Genomic DNA, 22,600 nt, shown 5'->3' with positions numbered 1-22,600 from the left:
TCTCCCAGTCTGCAGCCCCCGCTTTTTCCCACGGACCCCAATTCCAAAAAGTCCCTAAGCCTGCCTATATCCCCCTAAAATTCCTGCTTCAATAGGACTGGTTATAGCCAGACGGCTGGGTGGGGTGCGGAGGGGCTGGCCACCTGCTGCTCCTGAGGACACTTCCAGCTGGTGCGTATGTGGCACAGAATGGGGGTGGCGGTTAGAAATGCTCCATCGCTTGAGATCTGGGAGCATCCGGGTGTGGGCATTCTGGAAGCAGCTTCACACCTCGTATGGAAGACAGAGCCAGCAAGAATGACGCCAAGACACTGTTTCCTGAGAGCACAAAAATATCCTGGGTGGCAGCCACCTTGCTCACAGGGTCCTGGCACACAGGGGGTGCTCAGTAACCAGTGACCCTCTGCTGAGGCTGGCCCGGCGCCGGCAGGTTGGGGGACATGGAGGTGATATTTTACCCACTTACTCTCATCCATCTCACGGCTACCTCAGATCCAGGGGCCTCATTAAGAACAGTGGTCTCTTCTTCCATTGGGAAAACCTACGTGCTGTGCCAAAAAGAAAAAGGGAGGTGAGCTTTTCTGAGTACCTACTATGTGCCAGGGACTGTGTTAGGCTTTTATACCTATTGAGAGGATTTAATTCCTAGATTGACTTGAAGAGCAAATGAATTCCCATTTGAGGTTCAGAGAAGGGGGTACTTTTGCTTAAGGGCACACAACCAGCAAGTGGCAGGGGCGAGGTTCTGGCTTGGCTGTCCAACCCCTCAGCCTGAGCCCTTTCCACTACAGCGAGACAGGAACTAGGCATCAGAACAAGGAGGTCAAGGTAGGTTCTGAAGCCCCCAGGTGTCGGGGAATTTGAAAACGTGGAATGGATGCTGATATCATGGCCCAAGTTGCATTTCCATTCTCAAAGCACCTTCCCCTCTTGGGGGTGGGGTTGGGGGTGGGGTGGGGTGGATAAAATTCTCAAGCTGGGAAAACAATGACATCCAATTTAAACACTTGGCTGCAAAAGGTAATTAGCACTGAATGCTGGAAATAGGGAGAGAGCAAACTCTGGCTGAGGGCCATGGGGAAGCGGCAACCAATGATTGTTCCTTAGAATTACAAATACCCACATGCCAATTCGTGGATTGTATTGGGTTGTTATCCTCCCAAAGGGATCTATCTGCCTCTCCCCTGCTCTCTGCAGCCCTCTGGGTCAGACTAGGGGGAGGCGAGTCGGGCACTTTCCTTCTAGTCCCACCCTGCTTGGAGGACCCCAGAACCCAGGAGCATTTGAGACAGTGAGCTTGGCCCCACGCTTATCCACAGGCTTTCTCCACGTCCGCCGGAAGCAGAGGTCTGTGGGAGGAGCTGGCCCCTGGGTGGGTCTGTCTCAGCCCTGGCAGGTGCTAAGAATACTTGCAGTGTTTACTGAGCACTCCATAGACGTAAGACATTCTGCTAGGTGTTTTGTGGGTAACAAAGGACACCCACCATCTCTCTCCCCCAGGGAGCTCACAGCCTCATAGAACCCAGAGGAAACTATTTGGTGTGGTACCAGGTGTGGTCTTAACCTCAAATGACACATGGAGAAGGCTTCCTTTTTCAATTTCATTTCAGTCCATCTGGGCCAACCTATCTCCAACGCCTCCCTCCCACTTGCTAAAAGCCTTTGGCGAGCAGCAGATTCAACCGGAATTCCTTTACAGTCATGGTTACCTTCTATTTATGGCAAATGAGATTGGTTTTCCATTTACGATAGTGATTTAATTCTAAAAGGAATCTGAGTTTTAGAGGAAGGAAAAGCGCACTCACTAGAAGCAGCATATCAACAAGTGCAGGTGGTGACGGGCGGCCTTGCCAACAGCTATCTCCAGTGAAGCAAGAGGAAGCTCACTGCCCCCCGCCCAGCGCCACGGACTCGAGTCTGTCTGTGGGATCCCTGTCCCACCTATTCCCCAAATACCCCGGAGATTACAAAATTTTCCTTTTGGCCGGGGATCAGCTGGCAAAGGACCTGCTTGAGATAAAAGAGCAATTAACAACCTTGATATTGTCTTCGGAGGAAACTGTTTTCTTCCCTCCCACCCATCCCCTGGGGGGAAAAATTTAATATAAACAAAACCTCTTGGACTCAGTTAGGGATGGATGAGTCTAGTGCTGTTTTGCATTAAGGTCTTAAGATGTTTTAAGGGACAGTGATCAAAAACAGTAAAGCCTTCCACCCCCCCCCCCCCCCAACACACACACACAGAGAGAGAGAGAGAGAGAGAGAGAGAGAGAGAGAGAGGCACCTGACTCCCAGCACCAGGGCCCACTGCAGACCTTTAGATGCCTGAGCACTGTGGTGCCCCTACAGAACTCTTCCCCTGTAATCCGAAATATAAATAACACCAAAGCACAAATATATACCTAACAGGGATGCCGAAATTAAAACAAGTTTATACATCTGGATTTAAAATGTACCGACTGCAAAATTCTGGGTAAGACTGTCAAAATAAACTTTTGTTCTCGGGCTTTGTTTGGATTTGGTTTTTTTCCCCCCACTTTCCTGGTGCCCTGGGCACATGTTTTAGCCTAATAACCGGTTGCTAAGGGAGGGTGGGAGAATGACCCGGCCCAGCCCCGGGACTGTCACTAAGCCCGGGCTCAGCATGTTGACGTGTCACCTGTCAGCTGTACTGTCCATCTGACAGCCTTTTAGCCAGTGGGTCAGGAACCTGTCCCGCCCCCTGGCATCAGCTAGACTCTCACCGAGCAATTATGAGAGTTCACTCCACACAGACCCTCTCTGTTGAGGATACGGAGAGATCAGAAAGCACAGGTGGGTAGCAGCCCAAGCATAAGGAATAAAATAATCTACCACCCATTATCATAACACTCAACAGCGATGAGGCACCACATTCCTAGTCCATCAGAGCAGGGCGGGGCCCAAGACCATGCCTTGTCCAACCTGGTCATTTCATAAATAAGGAAATATGAGTTCGGCGTTACCAGAGGTTCCTGTACTTTAATTATTTAATTTGTTGAAGATTTGCTGAAGGAGAGAAGAGGATGGAGCCAGATCTTGGTTGAACTTCTCAGGCATGGTGGGGAGATGGTGGGAGCATCCGCGGCAGATTTTAACCCACCTCCCTCCCAGTGGATGGTTGCCTGGTCTGTGAACAGCTTCTGTATCTCACTAAGGGCAGAAGCATGGAGGCTGGTGCTTCGGGGAAAATATTTTCCTGGAAGTCCTACTCCAGCCCCGCTTTGACATACCATGACCTGCCCAGGCTTGGAGAAGGCCCTGCCCGCCACTGGGGACCCTCCCCGCCTGCCCTCAGGGATGCGCTCCCACGCTCTGGGGTCAGGGACCATACAATTGTTTCTACAGGACATGTTGGGCAAGTTGCTTTCTGTTTCTTCCCTCTTGGGGGAAGTCAGATGATATTGGGACAAGGAGGGTATTGTGGTGTCAACCAGCTTTAGAAGTGTCCTTAAATGGGTGTGATTCTGGTGCCAGTTCTGGGCACACACCTATGGGCTGTAGGAGAAATCAGGGGGTGGGTGGGTTGGGCCTTCGCTCCCAGAAGAAATAAGGAGGTTGGGTTATTTTACCGCTCACTTTAGGGAGGAATAAAGAAGTGAATTTTCCTGACTAGGGTAGTTTTGTATTTTTGCTAACACAAAACGAAAACGTGGGTGGGGAGAGATTGTGGGGCTGTGACTTAGAAATGCCAGGCCTCGCCGAAGCCGGTTTGGCTCAGTGGATAGAGCGTCGGCCTGCGGACTCAAGGGTCCCAGGTTCGATTCCAGTCAAGGGCATGTACCTTGGTTGCGGGCACATCCCCAGTAGGGGGTGTGCAAGAGGCAGCTGATCGATGTTTCTCTCTCATCGATGTTTCTAACTCTCTATCCCTCTCTCTTCCTCTCTGTAAAAAATCAATAATATATATATATATATATATATATATATATATATATATATATATATATATATATATATATATATATATATATATATATAAAAGAAATGCCAGGCCTCTCCCTGGGCCCAGGAATGTTAAACTCAGCAGGACCCTCTGGTGCTGGGAGTGGGAACTGGGGCGGCGGAGCCTGGAGCTACCTGCTCAGTGTCTTGGCTGCAGGTCACTCTTACCTTGGCTTCTCTGAGTAAGGGCTCTCTTCTCCTCCCTCAGCTGGCACGCTCAACGTCCTCGCCCCACGGGGCTCCACGGGGCTCCACGGGGCTCCACGGGGCTCCACGGGGCTCCACGGGGCTCCACGGGGCTCCACGGGGCTCCACGGGGCTCCACGGGGCTCCACGGGGCTCCACGAGGGCAGGAATTGGCTGCACCTGGTCCAATCAGCTGTGTCCGGGGATGGCCTCCTAGACCTACAGGTGCAGCAGCAGCAGGCGCTCCGAGTAACTGCGGTCAAGATGGAGCGTGTGCTCTCACCTTGAGAACCAAGGAGTGGAAGTGGTTCATGGCAGAAGGAAGGGGGGTGATGGAATCTCCTCATCTGGGGGTTCAGTCCCACTCACGTGCCAGTCCTTTCTTTGGGAGCTTCCATGTTGGTATTGCATAACCTCGCCCCCATTTGTAGTTGATTGGACAAGGAGTGGACATGTGACCCAGCTGGACCAAGCCCATTGGCTCTCCTGGGAGCTGCAATGCCTCAATGCACTTGCTAGGCAGCCCGGGGGAGGCCAGGTCCTGTTGCAAACACGGGCAGGAGGAGAAAGTGGATCTGCAGGAAGAAGAGAATGAAGCAGGTGCGGCGAGTGGAGACTTAGAGACAAAGTGGTCTGGACTGATCACTGGTCAGATCCCTGCTTCCAGGCTGTCTGGAGCCCGGCTACCTTTGGCTGTCATGAGCAAACCTTCGTCTTTTCTGTTAGTCCAGCAGCGGCGTTTTCTATGGCCTGCAACTAGAATTCTCACTAATGCAGAGGCCTAGGAAAATAATAATAGCAATAGCTGATATTTATTGAACGCTTCTTCTGTGCCCTACACTCTTCCAAGGGGTTTATATGGATTATCTTATTTGAACCTTTCTTTTTTTTTCCCCTTTAGAATTATTTTATTAAATCATAAATGTACAACAGCTTCTTAACTCTACACACGCACTTAAATTTTTTTAAAGGAAAACCGTTATGTCTTATTACACCATGATCCTGGCTAATAGCTTTTCAAAACTTTGAGAAAAATCTTAAAAAAGGTTTCACATGTCACCTGAAACTTACAAATTTAACATCATCAAAGAAGGAATGCTTCTACACTCTTACAAAGACCACTAGAAATAAACAACAATTAAAAAGCTAAGAAACTGTCTCAAAGGCATTTTTTTTTTTTTTACAATCCTTCCTCCACAGTAAGGTAAGGTTATTAAATAATCCAATCCATTCACAAAATGGCTCTCTGCATCTGCTCTGGTGTCTTCTGCCATATCACTGCATACTTACGCATGACTGAGATAAGAGTTTCATTAACATAAGAGTTTCCTTAACGTTGTTATTCGATAACCTGAAGCTGTTCTGTTACCTCTGGGCTCTCATCCTATCCTATTTATACAGTGAAGCCCATGGCAAATAGGAAGAAGCTCAATATCGGCTTCTCCCTCCATAGCCCCCACTTCCTCCACTTCCTCCAGGACCATAGTTTCCTCCACCATATGGTCCCCCCATGTCCCTGCTACCACCAAAATTTCCACTCTTCATTGGACCATAGTTAGATGGTTGCTGGTTATAATTTCCAAAATCATTGCAATTTGCACTTCCGTAATTTCCTCCAGGTCCTCCTCCATACCCATTATAGCCATCCCCAAATCCACGACCACTTCCATAGCCATCAGATCCTCCTCTAAAGTTACTTCCTGGCCCTGGCCCAAAATTTCCACCACCACCTCGAGAGTCTCCAAAACCAAAGTTACCTCCTCTTCCACTTCTAGAACTTTGAACTTCCTGCATTTCTTGTCTAGACAAAGCCTTTCGTACTTCCGCATTGTGACCATTGATGGTGTGGTATTTCTGCAACACAATCTTATCCGCAGGATCATGGTCATCAGAAGTAACAAATCCAAAGCCTCTCTTCTTTCCAGACTTCCCATCAGTAATCATCTCAATGGTATCAATTTTTCCATATTCTTCAAAGTAATCTCTAAGATGATGTTCCTCAGTATCTTCTTTAATCCCACCAACAAACAGCTTCTTCACAGTTACACGAGCCCCTGGCTTTCCAGATTCCTCTCTCGCAACAGCACGTTTTGGCTCAACCACTCGTCCATCAATTGAATGAGGCCTTGCAGCCATGGCGGCATCAACCTCAGCCATGGCTGAAAAAGTTACAAAACCAAATCCTCTTCATCTTTTGCCTTCAGGATCTCTCATTTACCACACAGTCTGTAAGTTTCCCCCATTGCACATAGTAGTTCCTCAAACTTTCTTCTGTGGTTTCAAAGCTCAAGCCACCAATAAAGAGTTTACGGAACTGTTCCTTTTCTCTCTTCTTCCTCTCCAAAGAAGCAGTTTCTAAAGTTTTCTCCATCGCGGACTCAGTCGCTTCAGCCTGATTTCCCGCAGCCGAGCGAGATGAGAGAGATCTCCGGACTCGTCCTGGCGCTGTAGTAAGAACTGCCGCCGCTGGAGAAACAGCAAGGCTAGAGGCCGGCGCCGCTGCTAATCTTATTTGAACCTTTCAACAACTCTGTGTGCTAGGTATGATTATTCCCAATCACAGCTGAAGAAGCCGAGGCCCAGATTGGCTCACCTGCTCAAGGTCACACAGCCAGAGTTTAACCTAGGCAGTCTGACCTCAGAGTCTATTTAAAAAAAAAATATATATATATATATATATTATTGATTTTTTACAGAGAGGAAGGGAGAAGGATAGAGAGCTAGAAACATTAATGAGAGAGAAACATCAATCAGCTGCCTCCTGCACACCTCCTACTGGGGATGTGCCCGCAACCAAGGTACATGCCCTTGACCGGAATCGAACCTGGGACCTTTCAGTCCGTAGGCCGACGCTCTACCCACTGAGCCAAACCAGTTAGGGGCTGACCTCAGAGTCTATTACCACAGCTTTTTTTGGTTGAGACTGCTGGGAGAAGGCCTGAGTCCATCCTCCACATGCTCATACCAATCCTAACCCCCCCCTACCCCCCCCCCCCCCCCCCCCCCCCCACACACACACACACAGAAAACTGGAGGAGCTGGCAGCCAAGGTAGAGTGTTTGCCCTCTGCTCATCCTGCCCTGGACACCCACCCAGAGGCAGAGGGAGAGTCCGGAGTCCCTGGGTTTCCATGACACGGCACTTCGGGGTGGTAAACATTAAACCCATTGGTCTTCCTTTCTTTGAGTGCACGGAGACCTCTGGAACCTAAGAGGAGGCTGGAAAGGGGACGGGACCATCCTGGAGGTGCGGCAATGGCCACCCGCACCTTCCAGAAGTGCTTGCTGGGCATTTGGTGCATGAGTAGCTGCGTATCCGCCCGCTCCCACATGGAGGGGCCTGGGCCACGAGTCTCATCCTGGCTGCCTGCTCTTGACTTCATCTCCAAGCCTCTGGTTCGCAATCTGGAGAATGCGTATCATGATAACCCCTACCCAGAGGAGAAAAACGAGATAATGTATTCAGAGGACTTACAAATCCGGACAGGATTGGGAAAAATGTTTATATATTGAGAAAAGCAGGGGTCCCCAGTATGTGTCCTACGATTCCATTCTTTCATTTTTTTTTTTCGATTCCATTCTTTTAGAGTTTTTGTATGGTTTTGAAATCTGCAAAGATAAATACCAAGGTGTTCAATGGTATATCTCTATGTAATGAGACTACAGGGCATTTTAAAATTACTCTTTCTTTTTGCATTTAAACTTTCTAGCACGAACACAGATGATTTAGATATTTAAAAACATTGTACTTTACACACATAAAGTATTTTTATTGTTGTTTACCTCAAAATGCTTAGGCAAGCATAAAGCTTATAAGTGCAAGAGTGTGGGTACTTGCCCTCTGGGCTGGGGACACGGTGAGTGCCTCCCTTTTGGAGACTGAGTGAGTTGTTTCCCAGCCTGTCTCCCCTGGTGGCCTGGATTGGCTTAAGCCAATCATTGTGGTGGTGACTGGATCAGGGAGCCCATGAGGGAGGTTTGGTCTATGACACTCCCTTCCAATACTTGTGTTTGTTTGAGGAAGCGGATTTCCATGTGTTTGACATATTATAGGTGACTTCCATATGCCACCTGGGAACCCCCACCTGGGTGAGATTGGGGCCAAGAGAGAGGAAGAGGCCAATTAACAATATCGCTCCACTCCTGCTATGGCTTTGACATGCCAAGGTCAAGGCCATCTATTACACTGATGAGCCCCAAGGCCAGTTGTGAGGAGATAGGTATCCCCACCAAGTCATGTTCTGAACACAAAGATGTGGCAAGGTCTCCATGTACTTGACTGGAAGCAAATAGTAGTAAATTAGACAGCTACTAAGCCTTTAAGAATATTGCTAAAGTAATCCCCAATCTGGCCAATATCAGCCCGCCAGTGCACAAGCCTTAAAGCATCCTCAGGTCCCTGAATTTGTATCTAACAGGAAGTGGGATGCTAAGTGGTACAGCCCCTAGGGGGAGCATCTCCAAGACCCCTCTTAGATGTGTCCGTCAAAGACAGGAAGATGGATGGACAGGCTGATGCACAGGCAGGGGGTGGAGGAATCTTCAGGAAGACTTTATCAGAGATGATGCAAGTCCTCTGTGTGTGTGTGTGGGGGGGGGGGGGGATGGGAGGGCTGGAGGAGATCTTCTCCCTGCCACCCTGGGTACAGCTGAGCTCTTTTCCTACGTATCATGGGTGGCTTCTTTCCTGCCTCCATTCTGGAAATGCCATCTGACTGCTAAGGCCGGACCTGCCTGAATCTGCTCTGGCCTCTGGAATCCGGCCCCCAGTAGAGGGCCTTGACCCTTCCACTTGGCCTGCAGCCTTCTCCAGGGCTAAGAATAGGAAGCAACATGCTCCCTCTTGGAGCTTGGAGCCTGCTCACGAGTCCCTTTAGAAATAAAGGACAAAATGGGGACATTGTTCCCTAGACAATGGGGTTTTCTCACATGGCAGCTCCCCAGGCCTTTGTGAGGAGGGCTCCCTTTCATGGCAGCTGGGCTGGGGGATACCCTCTGGGCCAGGGGCTGGCCAGTTCTTAGAGCCCTGAGCACAGGACTGACTGCGGGGCCGAGCCTGGGACAGGTCGGAGTGGCAGGTGTTACAACACACTTAGGGCCAGTCTATCTAAGGGAGAGGACTGAGAGAAAGACATGAGGGCTGCAGCAAGGGCTAGGCTCAAGATGGGATAAAGACAGGCCTGGGACAGGATTAAGGAGTAAGCCTAGAACTGGGGCTGAGCCAGGGCTGAGATGAGGCTTAGGGTTTGAGCTGCTCCTGGGAGGGCAAGGGTGCCCTGCTCAGAAGCCCAGGCATCCACACGGGCAGCCTGGCCCTTCCCTGACTCTCTGGGTGGTCTCAGGCGGCTCTCTCTCACCCTGGATCTTCACTCCTATCTCATCTCTCCTGAATACCCTGCTTAATGCCACAACCTGCCCCCTCGGCACTTCTGTTCCCCTTATATCTGCTCTAGCTCTTTATCCATTCCCATATTACCTTCTAACGTAGCATATAATTTACGTACTTAGAATGTTTATTGTTTGTTATCTGTCTGCCCTAACAAGCAGGTCACCTCCATGAGGACAGAAACCTTTGGTTTGTTCATTTGTGTCCCCAGTTCTTTTTTTTAAAAAAATATATTTTATTGATTTTTTTACAGAGAGGAAGGGAGAGGGAGAGGGATAGAGAGTTAGAAACATCGATGAGAGAGAAACACGGTCAGCTGCCTCCTGCACACCCCCCACTGGGGATGTGCCCGCAACCAATGTACATGCCCTTGACCAGAATCGAACCTGGGACCTTTCAGTCCGAAGGCTGATGCTCTATCCACTGAGCCAAACCGGTTTCGGCTGTGTCCCCAGTTCTTAAAGCCGTGCTTGGCACAGAGCAGGCACGCAACAGAGAGTGCTGAATGAAGAAAGTTGTTAAGCCTCTCTGAGCTGAGAGCACCCTCACTTGGGAAGTGAGGATGACATCAGTGCTGCTGCTTCCATGTTGCAGAAAGAAGTGAGTGCAATCTCACCTGTAAAGAGCTTTGCACCAGGCAGGCAGACACCCGTGTAATGACAGCTGATGTATGCCTCAGTCTCCTCATCTGTAAAGTGGGAATAGAAGGCCCTAGTCTGTAGGGCTGTTGTGAGGATTAGATGGGTTAACACATACAAAGCACTTAGACCAAGGCCTCACATGAACTCAGTGTTCAGTACGCTGGGCAGTGTCATAATTGAACTAGAGGCCCGGTGCACGAAGATTCGTGCAAGAATAGGCCTTCCTTCCCCTGGCTGCCAGCACCGGTTTCCCTCTGGCACCCAGGACCTGGGCTGCTTTGCTCCAGCAGCTGCCATCACCCACCAGGGGTATCCTCCGAGCTGCGTGCCGCGTGGCCGCTCGGAGCACGCCCCCACCCCTGGTGTGTGTGTGTCTCTGGGGTGGGGGTGTCCGCTGGGGTGGGGGCGACACACAGTCCCCTCCCGCCCATCTGTGCGCACAGCTTCTCCTGAGCGGCTGTGATGCAGCCTCCTCGAGCCAGTCGTGATGCCCAGCTAATTTGCATATTGCATATTACATACATATATATATATATATATATATATATATATATATATATATGATATTGCCTCAGTTTTCTTAGTCCCTTCCTTTGCATCATTGAGTTAAGGAGGAGATGGAGATGGCTCAGAGTCAAAAGCTGAATCTTTTATTATGCCTGGGCTTGAGAGTAAATGATCCTTCTAATCCAAGGGTCAAAACAGACAAAGGGATTCCACACCCCTCTTTTTTTTTTAAATCCTCACTAGAGGACATGCTGAGAGAGAGAGAGAGAGAGAGAGAGAGAGAGAGAGAGAGAGAGAGAGAGAAATAACATTAACGTGAGAGAGAAATATTGTATGTGCCCTGCCCTGACCAGAAATTGAACCCAACACCCAGGTATGTGCCCTGACTGGGGATTGAACCTACAACCCAGGTATGTGCCTTGACCAGAAACAAACTGGTAACCTTTTGGTGCACAGGATGACACTTAACCAACTAAGCCGCTCTGGCTGGGTGACCCCTCCTTTTTTTAAATATCCACCTAGATTTTAGGGAGTCTCCCCCCCTCCCCCCTCCCCGTCATCCACCCCGCCCCCCGCCCCCCTCACGAGAGCTGACTCCTTGCTGCTCCTTGTACACAGGCCTTAGAGTTTTCTTCTTCTCTCCGTCTTTCCTCCTTTATCCCTCACCACTGAGGGCCTGACCTCCTGTGCTTACCATTTCAACATTTCTCATTGTCGAAGTCTCCCCATGGGCCAGTGGAAATGAGAACTAAAAATCTGGGGCTCCCGGGTGAGCCCTGGGCCCCGGGTCGGGGCGAGGCCGCGGGCCCCTGGAGCCGGGTGAGCCCTGGGCCCCGGGTCGGGGCGAGGCCGCGGGCCCCTGGAGCCGGGTGAGCCCTGGGCCCCGGGTCGGGGCGAGGCCGCGGGCCCCTGGAGCCGGGTGAGCCCTGGGCCCCGGGTCCGGGCGAGGCCGCGGGCCCCTGGAGCCGGGTGAGCCCTGGGCCCCGGGTCCGGGCGAGGCCGCGGGCCCCTGGAGCCGGGTGAGCCCTGGGCCCCGGGTCCGGGCGAGGCCGCGGGCCCCTGGAGCCGGGTGAGCCCTGGGCCCCGGGTCCGGGCGAGGCCGCGGGCCCCTGGAGCCGGGTGAGCCCTGGGCCCCGGGTCTGGGCGAGGCCGCGGGCCCCTGGAGCCGGGTGAGCCTGGCCCCGGGTCCGGGCGAGGCCGTGGGCCCCTGGATCCGGGTGAAGCAGTGCCCCTGGGTCCAGCCGAGACCAAACCAGAGGGAGTCGGACCTGCATTACCACCATTTGTCCACCATCCAGAGCTGAGGGGTCAGTGCCGACATGTACTCATAGGGAACCGGTGGACATTGATATTGGGTCTCAAAAGAACTGTTGGTCCAGAAAGAAACTCACCACAGACTGATTCATTTGCCTGTCAGCATAACTATTATTGCTCGTCGCACATTCAATTCTTATAAGTATATCTATAGTGACACATGATTTCGCTCATCTAGGGGAAATGATGAACAACATAGACTGATGAACAAGAACAGAACCAGAAACAAGGAGGCATCGATCGGACTATCGGCCTCAGAGGGAGGATAGGGGAGGGTGGGGGGAGGGGGGAGAGATCAACCAAAGGTCTTGTGTGCATGCATATGAGCCTAACCAATGCTTAAGTTCAACAGAGGGTTGGGGCATCCAAGGGGAGGGGTGTGGGATGGGAATGGGGGGATGAGGACAAATATGTGACACCTTAATCAATAAAGAAATTAAAAAAAAAAAAAAAAATCTGGGGCTCCCGGCCTTCTCCCCTCTAACTTAGCTTCTAATTCCTGGTGAACTTCAGGCCTCGATCAAGGCAGGGGGCACTTCATAATTGAATGGAATAAATGAATGGGTAGGAAAAGCCCAGCTCTGACCCTGACCTTAAGGTAACAAATGTCTCTGGCCTTCAGTTTCTTCATAGCTGATGGGGATTATAGATGCCTGTCCTGTCCACCTTACAAATCCGTTGTGAGAACCAAATGAGATCATGAGCTCTTTGAGCAAAGGGAGCAGTCCAATTTGCTCATTTTTTAAAATAAGGCACCGGGTCCCCAGAGACAAGGTATGTGCAGTATAGACACAGACAAACCTAATGTAATGAACTGCCTTCTACCAGCCACGTGGTCCCGAAATCTGGAGTCTGGGCTGGATTTAGAGATTGTCCAGTTCAACCAGCCAGAGGGACTCTGAGCCTAGACAGGGATAGTGACTTCCTCAGCTCAGCCAAGAAGCTAGAGCACAGCTGGAAGCTGGGGCTCCTACTCTCCAGTTGAGGCCTCCTTCCTGCTGGGCTGACGTCATCAGGAGGGCTGGCACCCTGGGGGCAGAGCCCAGCAGCAGGGGAGGAGGAGTGAGGGAGGAAAGTGGCAGGCCAGGCAGCAGACCCACTTGCTGATAACCAATCAGGTGGAAGAGTACCATAGGGGAAATCACCCTGACACAGGGAACCCAATACTGGCCGAGTGGCACAATCAGAAGTGCCCATCCCTCGGAGTTTTGGGGAGATCAGAAGTCGGGGGCAGGTGCTAGGGGCCTGTGATAGGTGGGATGGGGTCCCCCCGACTCCCTGTAGGCTCAGCTTCTCAGCCTGGGGATTTGCCCCTGACTCACTGATGATGACATCATCTCAAACCTCTTAGTAGCCCTAAATCCTTCCTTGGAGTTGTGAGGAGTTATAGAGCCCCTCCCAGATTTGGAACTGTGGATGCTTTCACCCACAATTTCTTATGCAAACATTATTCATTTACCACCTCCATGGTTTTTGCCATAATACCCTAACCCATTAAATCTTATATAATAAAAGGCTAATATGCAAATCAACCCAACGGCAGAACGACTGGTCGTTATGACACGCACTGACCACCAGGGGACGCTCAATGCAAGAGCTGTCCCCTGGTGGCCAGTGCACTCCCGCAAGGGGAGCGCCACTCAGCCAGAAGCCAGGTCACAGCTGGTGAGCGCTAAGGACCCCTAAGCACTACGCCGGGCTTACAGCTCCGCAGCAGTACTAAGGACCCCTCAGGAGATGTCCGCCCAGGGGTCCCGGACTGAGAGAGGGCGCAGGCAGGACTGAGGGACCCCACCTCAGTGCACGAATGCCGTGCACTGGGCCTCTAGTTTATATTATAAAAGGCCTGTGGCTGTAACGCCGTAATGCCATAACGACCAAACGACCGGTCATCCAGAGGTGCATTGATGGGTCTTACAGCGCAGAGGGTGTATGGTCCTGCAGCGCGGCGGGTCTGGTGTCTGGTATATATATAAAAGCCTAAGTGACCAGCCGGCCAGTAGCTATGACGCGCAATGACCACCAGGGGGCAGATATTCAATGCAGGAGCTGCTGAGTGACAGCAACTTTGCAGAGTGCCCTCTCGCACTCTGGGACCCCTCGGGGAATGTCGGAGATCTGTTTTCGGCCTGATCTCCACAGGCCAGGCCAAGGGACCCCTCCCGCCAGAGGGACCCCGCTCACTCTGCAGACGCCTTTCAGAGCCCAGGTGTGGCCAGCTGGGGAGGGACCGTGGGAGGTTGGCTCCAGGGTGTGTCCGGCCCCTCTCGCCCAGTCCTGTCCCGCCAGCCACCTTCTAATAAATTTCCTTTCAATGTGCATGCATCCATGCACCGGACCACTAGTATATAAATATTTACACAATGTTTTGAGTCCCTTTTAAAAATATAAACTTATGCCCAAAAGAAAACTTTATATCACTGCTGTAAAAAAAAATCAATTGTTAAAAATACAAGAAGAAAGAGGAATAAAGACAAAGACTTTCTTAGTTTCTGGAGCCAGGCCCCAGTTCTAGTTCCAGTCACACTGACAAGACACGTGTGTGCTCTCTCGGGGCCTCTGTTTTCTCCTCCGTAAAATGGGGTTGTTGGGAGATAAGGGATACAAGGTGCCTGGCCCTGAGCTGGCATGGAGTAGGTAAAGGAGAGAATTCTGGGCTGGCATTGGTTCTGCTGGTGCTGATAACCTTCTCCCCTCTGCCTTGGCCTCGGCCTCCTGTTCTTCCTCCCTCCCCCTTTTATCTAGGAATTGAGAGTTTCCTGTGCACTTTTCAACCACGGTCTCATATGACTCTCGCACCACGTGGTGAGGGAAGCCAGGGGAGATGTTGTCCACTTGTCAAGGGGCAGGCGAGTCCACAGAGGTCAAGTGACCGGCCCAAGGGCACCAGGGTGGAGTCTTGAACCCGGGCTGACTCCCCTGCTAGGGAAGTGAGAGCTCCCGCCTCAGGAGGCTTGTCCTGCAGCTCGGCTCTGGCGGGATGCAGTCAGCAGGAATCCTGACCGGCCCCTTCCCCCTCGAAGGAGAAAAGGGGGAATAGGCCCTGTCTAGGGGAGGCACCCCTCCCGGCACCCACCCCTCCTAGATCTCCTTGGCTTCTCCAGCCCCAGCCAGGGAGACAGTGCAAGGGCAGCGAGGGGGAGAGGCTAGCGGTGGGGTGTGGAGTGGGAAGGAGAGAGGCCAAGGAAGAGAGTCAGAGGCACAGGTGGACAGAGGCAGAGACAGGGACACGTGGACAGAGATGGACAGAGACAAAGAGCAAAGAGACAGACAGAGACCGATGCACAGAGAGGGTCCGGCAGGACAGGAAGACACCCACAACGACACAGAACCAAGTTGGAGCTGAAGATCCATAGACCAGAAGGACACACGCGGAGAGGCGGGGAGAGGGGGAGCTGCGCCCGGAAGCCCGGAGCTGGATGGGGACCGGGAGCTTCAGGAGCTGGCGGATCCACGCAACCGACGGCTGCGACACCCGCTCCTGCTCCAACCCGCGCAGGGGCGGGAGCGGAGCAGGGGGTGCGCTCCGATCCCCGGCAGGGGGCGCCCTGGACTCGTGGTCGGAACGGCGGGCCGGGCTTGGGCCGTTGGCGGGGCGGGGGCGGGGGCGGGGAGGGCCGGGGGCGGGGTGGGGGCGGGGAGGGCCGGGGCCGGGGCCGGGGGCGGGGTGGGTGAGGGCTGCCCAGGCCGCGCTCGGGCCCCGCGGCCGCCTTTATAAGCTCGCGGGGGTGGTGGCCCGGGCAGCCTCGTGCGCCCGCTTCACGCCCTCGGGCCCAGCGTCCTCGCCCCGCGTCACTTGTGCCAGGACAGACCCTAACCCGGGGACCCTGCGCAGGTAAGGACCCGATGCTGCCCGGCTCCCCGGGGCCCCGAGAACTTGGTTGCTCCCCAGCCCCTCCCACATCGCCCACTCGCCCCGGGATGGCGGCGAGGTGGGGTATAAAAGGCAGGGCCGGGACCTCGGCGCCTCCACGCCGCCCGCGGCAGCGCATCGGGACCCCCGGCCCCTTGCCCCGCAGGGTCCTCGCGCGCGTCCGAGGCCCCCGGCGGGCGCGCTGGGCGGCCGGAGGTTGGACGTGGTTCCCGCGAAGGGAGGACTGGAGGTCCCCGTCCCGGCCTCCTCTGCCTCCGGGGTCGCTCCCGGGACCTCCACCCTCGGCCCAGGCACCACCCCCCGCCCCAACCCCCCGCCCCAACCCCCCGTGCCCGCGGACTGAGCAGCCCCAACGGTGATCCCTGGTCGGAGATCTAGAGACTCAGGCTCCCACCCCGGCCCCCTGCCCGGTGCCCTCTCACCCTCCCCCCTAAGAGCCCCAGGCCCCCCACAGCAGCCGGGGAGGGGGCTGGGCTGCCCTCTGGGGCCGAAGGAGTTGGGGCAGAGCTGGGAACAGCAGAGGGAGGGGGACGCCGGGGTCCGGGAGCCGCTGGGGGAGGAGAAAGGGGCCGATCGGCGAGTGGGTGTCCGGGAGTCGGGGTGGGCTCAGCAGCCACGGGTCCAACGCTGGAGCCCCCGAGGCCGAGGGAGCCTGCGGCCCTCCTCGGGGCTGTGCGCGGGAGAGTGGCCGCTCAGGGCCGGCTCCCGGGCCCAGTCTGATCACAAGGGGCTCAATGCATAGTCCACAACGGGGGGGCGGGAAGCGGAGGAAGCCCTGTCTTCCCCCACGGCGTCTCTTTCTGACCCTTTCCAACACTTAATGGGGGGGGGGGACCCCCGGAGACCCAAAGACGGGCGATTCTCCGGTGGCACCGGGCCGCTGGGTCCTGGGAACAGCTCAGACTCCGCCGGGGGGCGGGGTTTCCCGGGCGGGCAGGTGTTGGCTCCCGCCCCAGAGAAGAGGAAGCAACTGCCTGAGTGCCTACCGTGCCCCAGACCCCCTCCAGCTCCTGGCGTGCCATCGGTGTTTGCAGATGGGGAGAGTGCGGCTTAGAGAAGTTAAGCAGGTACACTCGTTAAGAAGTTAAGCAAATAGGGATCAGGATTTGAACCCAGACTCTAAACCCTACAACCTTAGCCTCCTACTTCCCACTCTAACACCGGGGAGAAGAGGGGTGGAACTCTGATTCCTCCTTCTGGCCCTTCCAGGGCTCAGTCCTGCCTCCGACCACCCTCCAGACCGGCCCGCTTCAAATCTAGTCCTGCCCACCTGTGTTGTCCCCAGCCCACCCACTCGACCCCACGCCCCTGCCCTTGTCCCTCTGCCTCCCGTTTCCTTCCTGCACTCCAAGCCTCTGAATTCCGTAAGCAGCCTCCCAACGTCCCAGCCCCTGGACTGAGACAGGCTTGGTGTCTGAGTCCATGGCCCCACCTGTAAAATGGGAGTATGTCTCTCGAATAAGACTGTTGTGAGGAATATAAAGAGGCCAGGAACAAAATTTAACAGCCCTGGGAATAGAGCAGTACATTAAGAGGACAAAAGCCCGGGCATTCAGACATTTGCATAACAAACTTTTTTTTTCAGGCTTTGAAATAGATGTTATAGAATTGGAATCAAGCAATTCACAAGGAAAGGGATTTTGGTCCTCACGAATAGGCAAGGCAACCTCGCTGTGTGACCTGGAAGGAGTTCTGTCCCCTGTCGTGCCGTGGTCTCCTCCTTCAGGCTGAGGCGATGGAGGAATAGTACCTACGGGTGGTGGGGTCTAGATTAATGTATGCCAAGTGGTTAGCCAGTGTCTGTGCTTCAGAAAATATTGGCTATCATCAGCTCTAATCTTGGCAGAAAACGCAATGCTGAGCCTGGGTATATGGTTATGTCACTGACCCTGAGCCCTGGAAACCCCTTCACCCACTCCCTGATGGGCTGCACTGTAGGGTGGCCTGGCGCCCTCCTTGCCCACACCGATGCCTACCATCCTAAACACAGCTTTGGCCAGGAGCCTGGGCTCTGTGCCTGAGGCTATTATCTCTGCGGCGACGCGGGGGCGGGGGGGGGGGGGGGGGTGTCGCCTGTGCCCTCCGCCTGTTCTTGTGCCTCCAAGTGTCCCAGCTTGGAAATGGGGTGAACTCAAACTCAAGCCCTGCGTGTTCTCTGGCTTACACACCCGACATTCCCTGCAAGCTAGACGTAGTCCTGACTCTACAACTGAAAAAGCAGGTCTTGGAGAGGAGAGACGACTTGTCCAAGGATGCACACGCTACCTGGGGGAGCTGGGGCTGGATGGAGCCCGGGTGTCTAGAATTCCAAGTCTAGCGATCTCCGTGTTGCACCCATCTCTGCGGATGAGGCCTCTTAATCCAGGGGTAGGATCCAGCAGCATAGCCTCAAGTTCTCACCTTGAAATAGAAACTGGAGTTATTAATACAAACTCCAGCGCTCGACGAGAACATTGCGGGGAGAGTGAGCAAGCTGGGCTGAGAACCGGCGCTCAGAAATCTCCCCGTGGCCACAGGAATGCTGACTCAGCGCCCCAGCACTGGAGCTGGGCTGTGGTGTGTGTGTGTGTGTGTGTGTGTGTGTGTGTTTTCTTTTTCCTTCTAGAGATGTCCTCACTTTGAGAGGGCAGCCGGGGGCAGTAGATTGGAGGTTCGTTCGCAGCACTGCTCTGTGACCCTGGACAAGTCACTCTCCCTTTCTGAGCCTCAGATTGAGGAAACCATATGTAATGTGGGTTAATAATATGTACTTTGAAGCGTTGCTATGAGGGGCCAGCAAGATCATGAATGGTTTTTCAGCACCGGGCTGAGCCTGTGTTAGTGACTGTTATTGAGAAGCTATTCCTTGTGGGACAGAGTCAGCAGCCTTTTCCTTCACCACACAGGTGATCCCGGAGGCCGGAGGGAAGGCCCTGCTTCGGTTGCGGAGGCCCAGAGATAGCAAGGGAAATGCTGGCTTGGAGGGCAGCATCTTGGGTTCCACTCCTAGCTGTGTGACCAGGTCACTTTGCCTCTCTGACTGTTAGGTTCCGATTAGGCTCTCAGCAACTTCTAAAGGATGCTCAGTGTCCAAAGAACATTCGAGAAGAGTCTCCATATTTTTCCACCTCCCCATACCACCCCCCAACATTTCATAATTGCTCCCAGAAAAACTTCATACTTAAAGTTTTCCATGCTGGAATTCTCAACCTCGCTGTGGCCTGAAATCAATTGTTTGCATTTAATTTGACTTCTCAAATTAAGGGGTAAAATTTGAGATGAGGGTAGGGGGTAGGGGAGGAGATGAGGAAATTGAAGTTAAACCAGATGTGTTTTTGTTTAACTGTAGGCTGGTGGTTAAACTGCCCAAGTATTACCATCGTTCCTTCTGAATTCCAGTAACCGGGAGTCGGGTTTCACTAAAAATTGTAGTGTTCCTTCCTGCTCGTGGGGACTTGCCTTCCCCATTATTATTATTATTACTATTTTATGTTCTTCTGAGGCCATGACTGGCCAGAAAGGAGACCTCACAAATGCCGAGAATTTCAGACCTGGAAGGCATTTAGAGGCTGGCTGCTTTGCAGCAGACCCGGGAGACTGAGGCCCCGGAGGGGAGGAGGCTTGCCCAGGGTCACTCAGCTGCTGAGGGCAGAGTTGGACCATGAATTCAGTCTCCCAGCTCTAGGCGCCACGACCTTCCCCAAAGTAACCACTGTCTTGAGTTGGGTGTGTATCCTGCCCGTAGTACCTCCTTAATGTACCTATTTTTATGTTTATTTTTGAAAAGAAAGAATGGTTCAAGGGAGGATACAGAGAGTATGGGTTGGTAGAGAAAGATCTTCAGCTCAGAAGCGTAGAGTTTAAGTCCTTGACCTGTTGATGCGCTATCTGTGTGACCTTGGGCAAGTCATTTCCTCTCTGATCCTCAGCTTCCTCATTTGTAAACCAGGATGCCTGGGGAGCAGGAGTGGGGGGATGAGACGTACCTAAGACTTGAAATGGGTCTAATTTAATCAACTGGTCCTCAAACATTTATGGCCTAGATTATGGCAGGTCAGTCACAAACTGCCCTCCTCCAGTGGCAAGAGAGGTGTGGTGGATGGCTGACCCACAGTGGGCCACATCGCTGCCCACCACCAGGGCTGGAACTAATTAGCAACTGCTCTCTGTCCGCTTTTCCACAGTCCCCACCACTCCCTCCCTCCAGCCAGACATTAGCTACCTGCCTTCTGAGTTTGCAGTTTCTGAGCTAAGTGCCCGAGGCCGTGGAAGGAGGACTCAGACCTCATCTGAATGACTGCCTGAAGCTTGGGCCAGCCCTCAGGGGCTCAGGATGGGAACGTGGGATGCGTGGACATCCGTCCTTCTTCTGTGGCCTGGCAGAGTCTCTGACACGTTGGCTAGGCGGAGGGAGCTTTCTTCCTGTTTGGGGGGTCCCCAGGAATAGTCTACAGGCTCCAGAGATTTGGGGGTGGCAGAGCGCCAGCCTGTTTGGGCTCAGAGAGCAGAGCCTGGGGCCTACCCCTGGGGGTCAGGCAGTGCTGGCTGCTTCAGTCCTGAGGGAAGGGACTCCCTGGACATCTGCCATCTTACCTAATGCTCCCACAGAACCTAGCCATTGGTCACCACTTCACAGACCAGAAACACCACCTTGTACTGTGAATCACAGCTCTCTGTTCCACTCCCTCCCCCGGGAGCGCAGGCCTGGCGCTGACTGCCGCACCGTGGCCGCAGCACAGATCGAATTGCTACGACCGAGCTCCAGGGCAGCTGCTTAGATGGGAGAGTCTAGAAGGGCGCCACAAACTGCTCTGGGGGTACAAGATAAGCAGGGGAGCTCGGATTCCTGACAGTAACCACGGGTCTCGGTCCTGGAGCCCTCGGAGTTCAGAGACGTGCCTGCCCCTGTGGGAAGCAGCATTTTGTAAGGACCGCTGGCCGCCAGGCACCAACATTTCCTCTGGTCCTCACCTACCTCACTGCCTGCTGTTTTAGCTGAGGAGACTGAGGCTCAGAGGGCAGACACCTTGGGTGTCACCCCCTCCCCCAGGTGCCTCTGGCACCCTGTCCTGATCCAGGGAAGGGAGGAGAGCAGAGGGGAGGCTGGGAGAACCTTTAAAAGGCTCTACCATGTGAGTTTCGGTTAAGGGCAAGCGCTTGCCTTTGCTGATCCACCTTCTCTTTGTCTGCGAGACCACAGGGTGGGTGCCCTCTCAGACCCCAGGCTGAGGCTCTCAGGTCTCCGTCCCATCATCCCCCAGGCCTCATGGTTGGCTGCCACTGGATTGTATCAGACTTGGCCTTTCCCTAGCATTTGTCTCTTTCTCCTTCCACCTGTTCCCACTTGGACTTACCGGCCTTTTAATGTATGGAGTTAATAACTTATTCACCTGCCACCGTGCTGGGTCAAAAGTGTCTCGGCTAATTCTTGGCCCCTCCCCTCCCTCCCTCCTGCGTGGCCTTCTATACCTGCTCTGTTTTCTCTGCTCCCCCCCCCCCCCCTCCCGGCACACCACGGCTAACCTTGTCATGTCGGTGTGGTGTTCAGTGCCTCACCTGGAACCCCTAGTCTCAGAGCAGCCCGGTGCGGCACGTGCGTAATACGATCCCCATGTTACAGGTGAGGAAACAGGCCCTGAGTCAGCCGGGAAGCGGGAACATACCCATTTGCACCCCCGCCCCCCGCCATTGCCCCTGCACCCCTTCAAGGCTGCTTCCTTCTCCACCAGCCAGCTTCCTAGAAGAGATCAGTGCCTTCCTTATTTTGAAGTCACAAAATAGAGCACTTCATATTTCAGCTTCAGTTATCAAGGTGTCGAAGATAAACAGACTTCCTCCCAACAGCTGGCCCAAGCCCTTGCATGCACCACCTGAGTGTTTCTTGGTGAAAATGCTGTGTTTTAATTTTTCCTCTTCACTTAATCCTTATGATGAACATTTAAGGCCTTGCTCAGTGTCAGGAACTGAGCCAATCTCTGTGAATGACCTTTTTGTATTTCACTTGTTATCCTCTCCATTTTACAGAAGGGGAAACTGAGGCTCAGAGGAGCTGAGTAACTTTCTCAAAGTCACACAGCCGGAAAGTGGAGATGCTTTCTTGCTCAATCAGATTGGCCACTGGATTCAAATTTTCTATGTTTGGATAGAAGCCCTCAGGGAACTTGGATGTATACATTTGTTTCCGGTAAAACCATCCATCTGTCCTTGGGGTTAGCAAAGTGATGGGGGTGGGAGGTCTCAGAGGGAGGGACCAAGCATAGAAGCATCTGTTCTCCCAGTGGGTCTGGGCCTGGACACCTCTTCTCATCAAGAAAAGGAAATAATAGTCTTAGCAGGAAGCATCCTTAGGAACCCAGAGGGACTTGGGTTTGAATCTGCCATCTCAAGCTGTGTGACCGTAGGCAAGTCCTTCCCCTCTTCTGGCTTTGGGTTACCCTGCCTGACCACCACGGCTTGCACCGAGTGAGGGAAGGCCTTCGGGCTTTTCCCGTTCATGTGTGGCAAATAGTTGGCATGCATGCTGCCACTCCCCTGTCCTACGCTCATGGCAGACATCACTAATCAACCGCTGCTGTTTTTTCTTCTAAACCTCAAATTCCTTCTAAATGCAGTCCTCCAGGCAGCCACTATCAACTCCTTAGAGTTGGCACGCAAGATTGAAGGACATCCCAGAACCAAATTAGATTTAATTATTGTGTGGACAGGGGTGGAAGAGGGACAGGCCCGGGGTGGCACCCAGGTCAGTGTCACT

The 22,600-nt window shown here is 53.4% G+C and overlaps 2 protein-coding genes across 2 annotated transcripts in view; one reads left to right on the top strand and one right to left on the bottom strand.

Annotated features, from left to right (window-relative positions):
- Window positions 1–5,105: 5,105 nt before the first annotated feature.
- On the bottom strand, window positions 5,106–6,535 carry LOC307102509 (heterogeneous nuclear ribonucleoproteins A2/B1-like). Its single transcript, XM_079776104.1, is given in 3 exon segments — window positions 5,106–6,336; window positions 6,340–6,363; window positions 6,365–6,535. Coding segments are annotated over 3 exon segments (939 nt in total). The 5' UTR covers window positions 6,521–6,535; the 3' UTR covers window positions 5,106–5,577.
- Window positions 6,536–15,714: 9,179 nt separating this feature from the next.
- The window catches only part of ALPL (alkaline phosphatase, biomineralization associated), a 53,452-nt gene continuing 46,566 nt past the window's right edge, over window positions 15,715–22,600 (top strand). The window contains exon 1 of the mRNA XM_079778405.1: window positions 15,715–15,831. The gene's annotated coding sequence lies outside the window, so the exon portion shown is untranslated. The remainder of the gene's footprint in view (window positions 15,832–22,600) is intronic.

Source organism: Cnephaeus nilssonii (genome assembly GCF_951640355.1).
Source record: "Cnephaeus nilssonii genome assembly, chromosome: 7".
NCBI classification, from domain to species: domain Eukaryota; kingdom Metazoa; phylum Chordata; class Mammalia; order Chiroptera; family Vespertilionidae; genus Cnephaeus; species Cnephaeus nilssonii.
The sequence above is the reverse complement of the archived record's forward strand: the minus strand, read 5'-3'. Positions and strand labels throughout refer to the sequence as shown.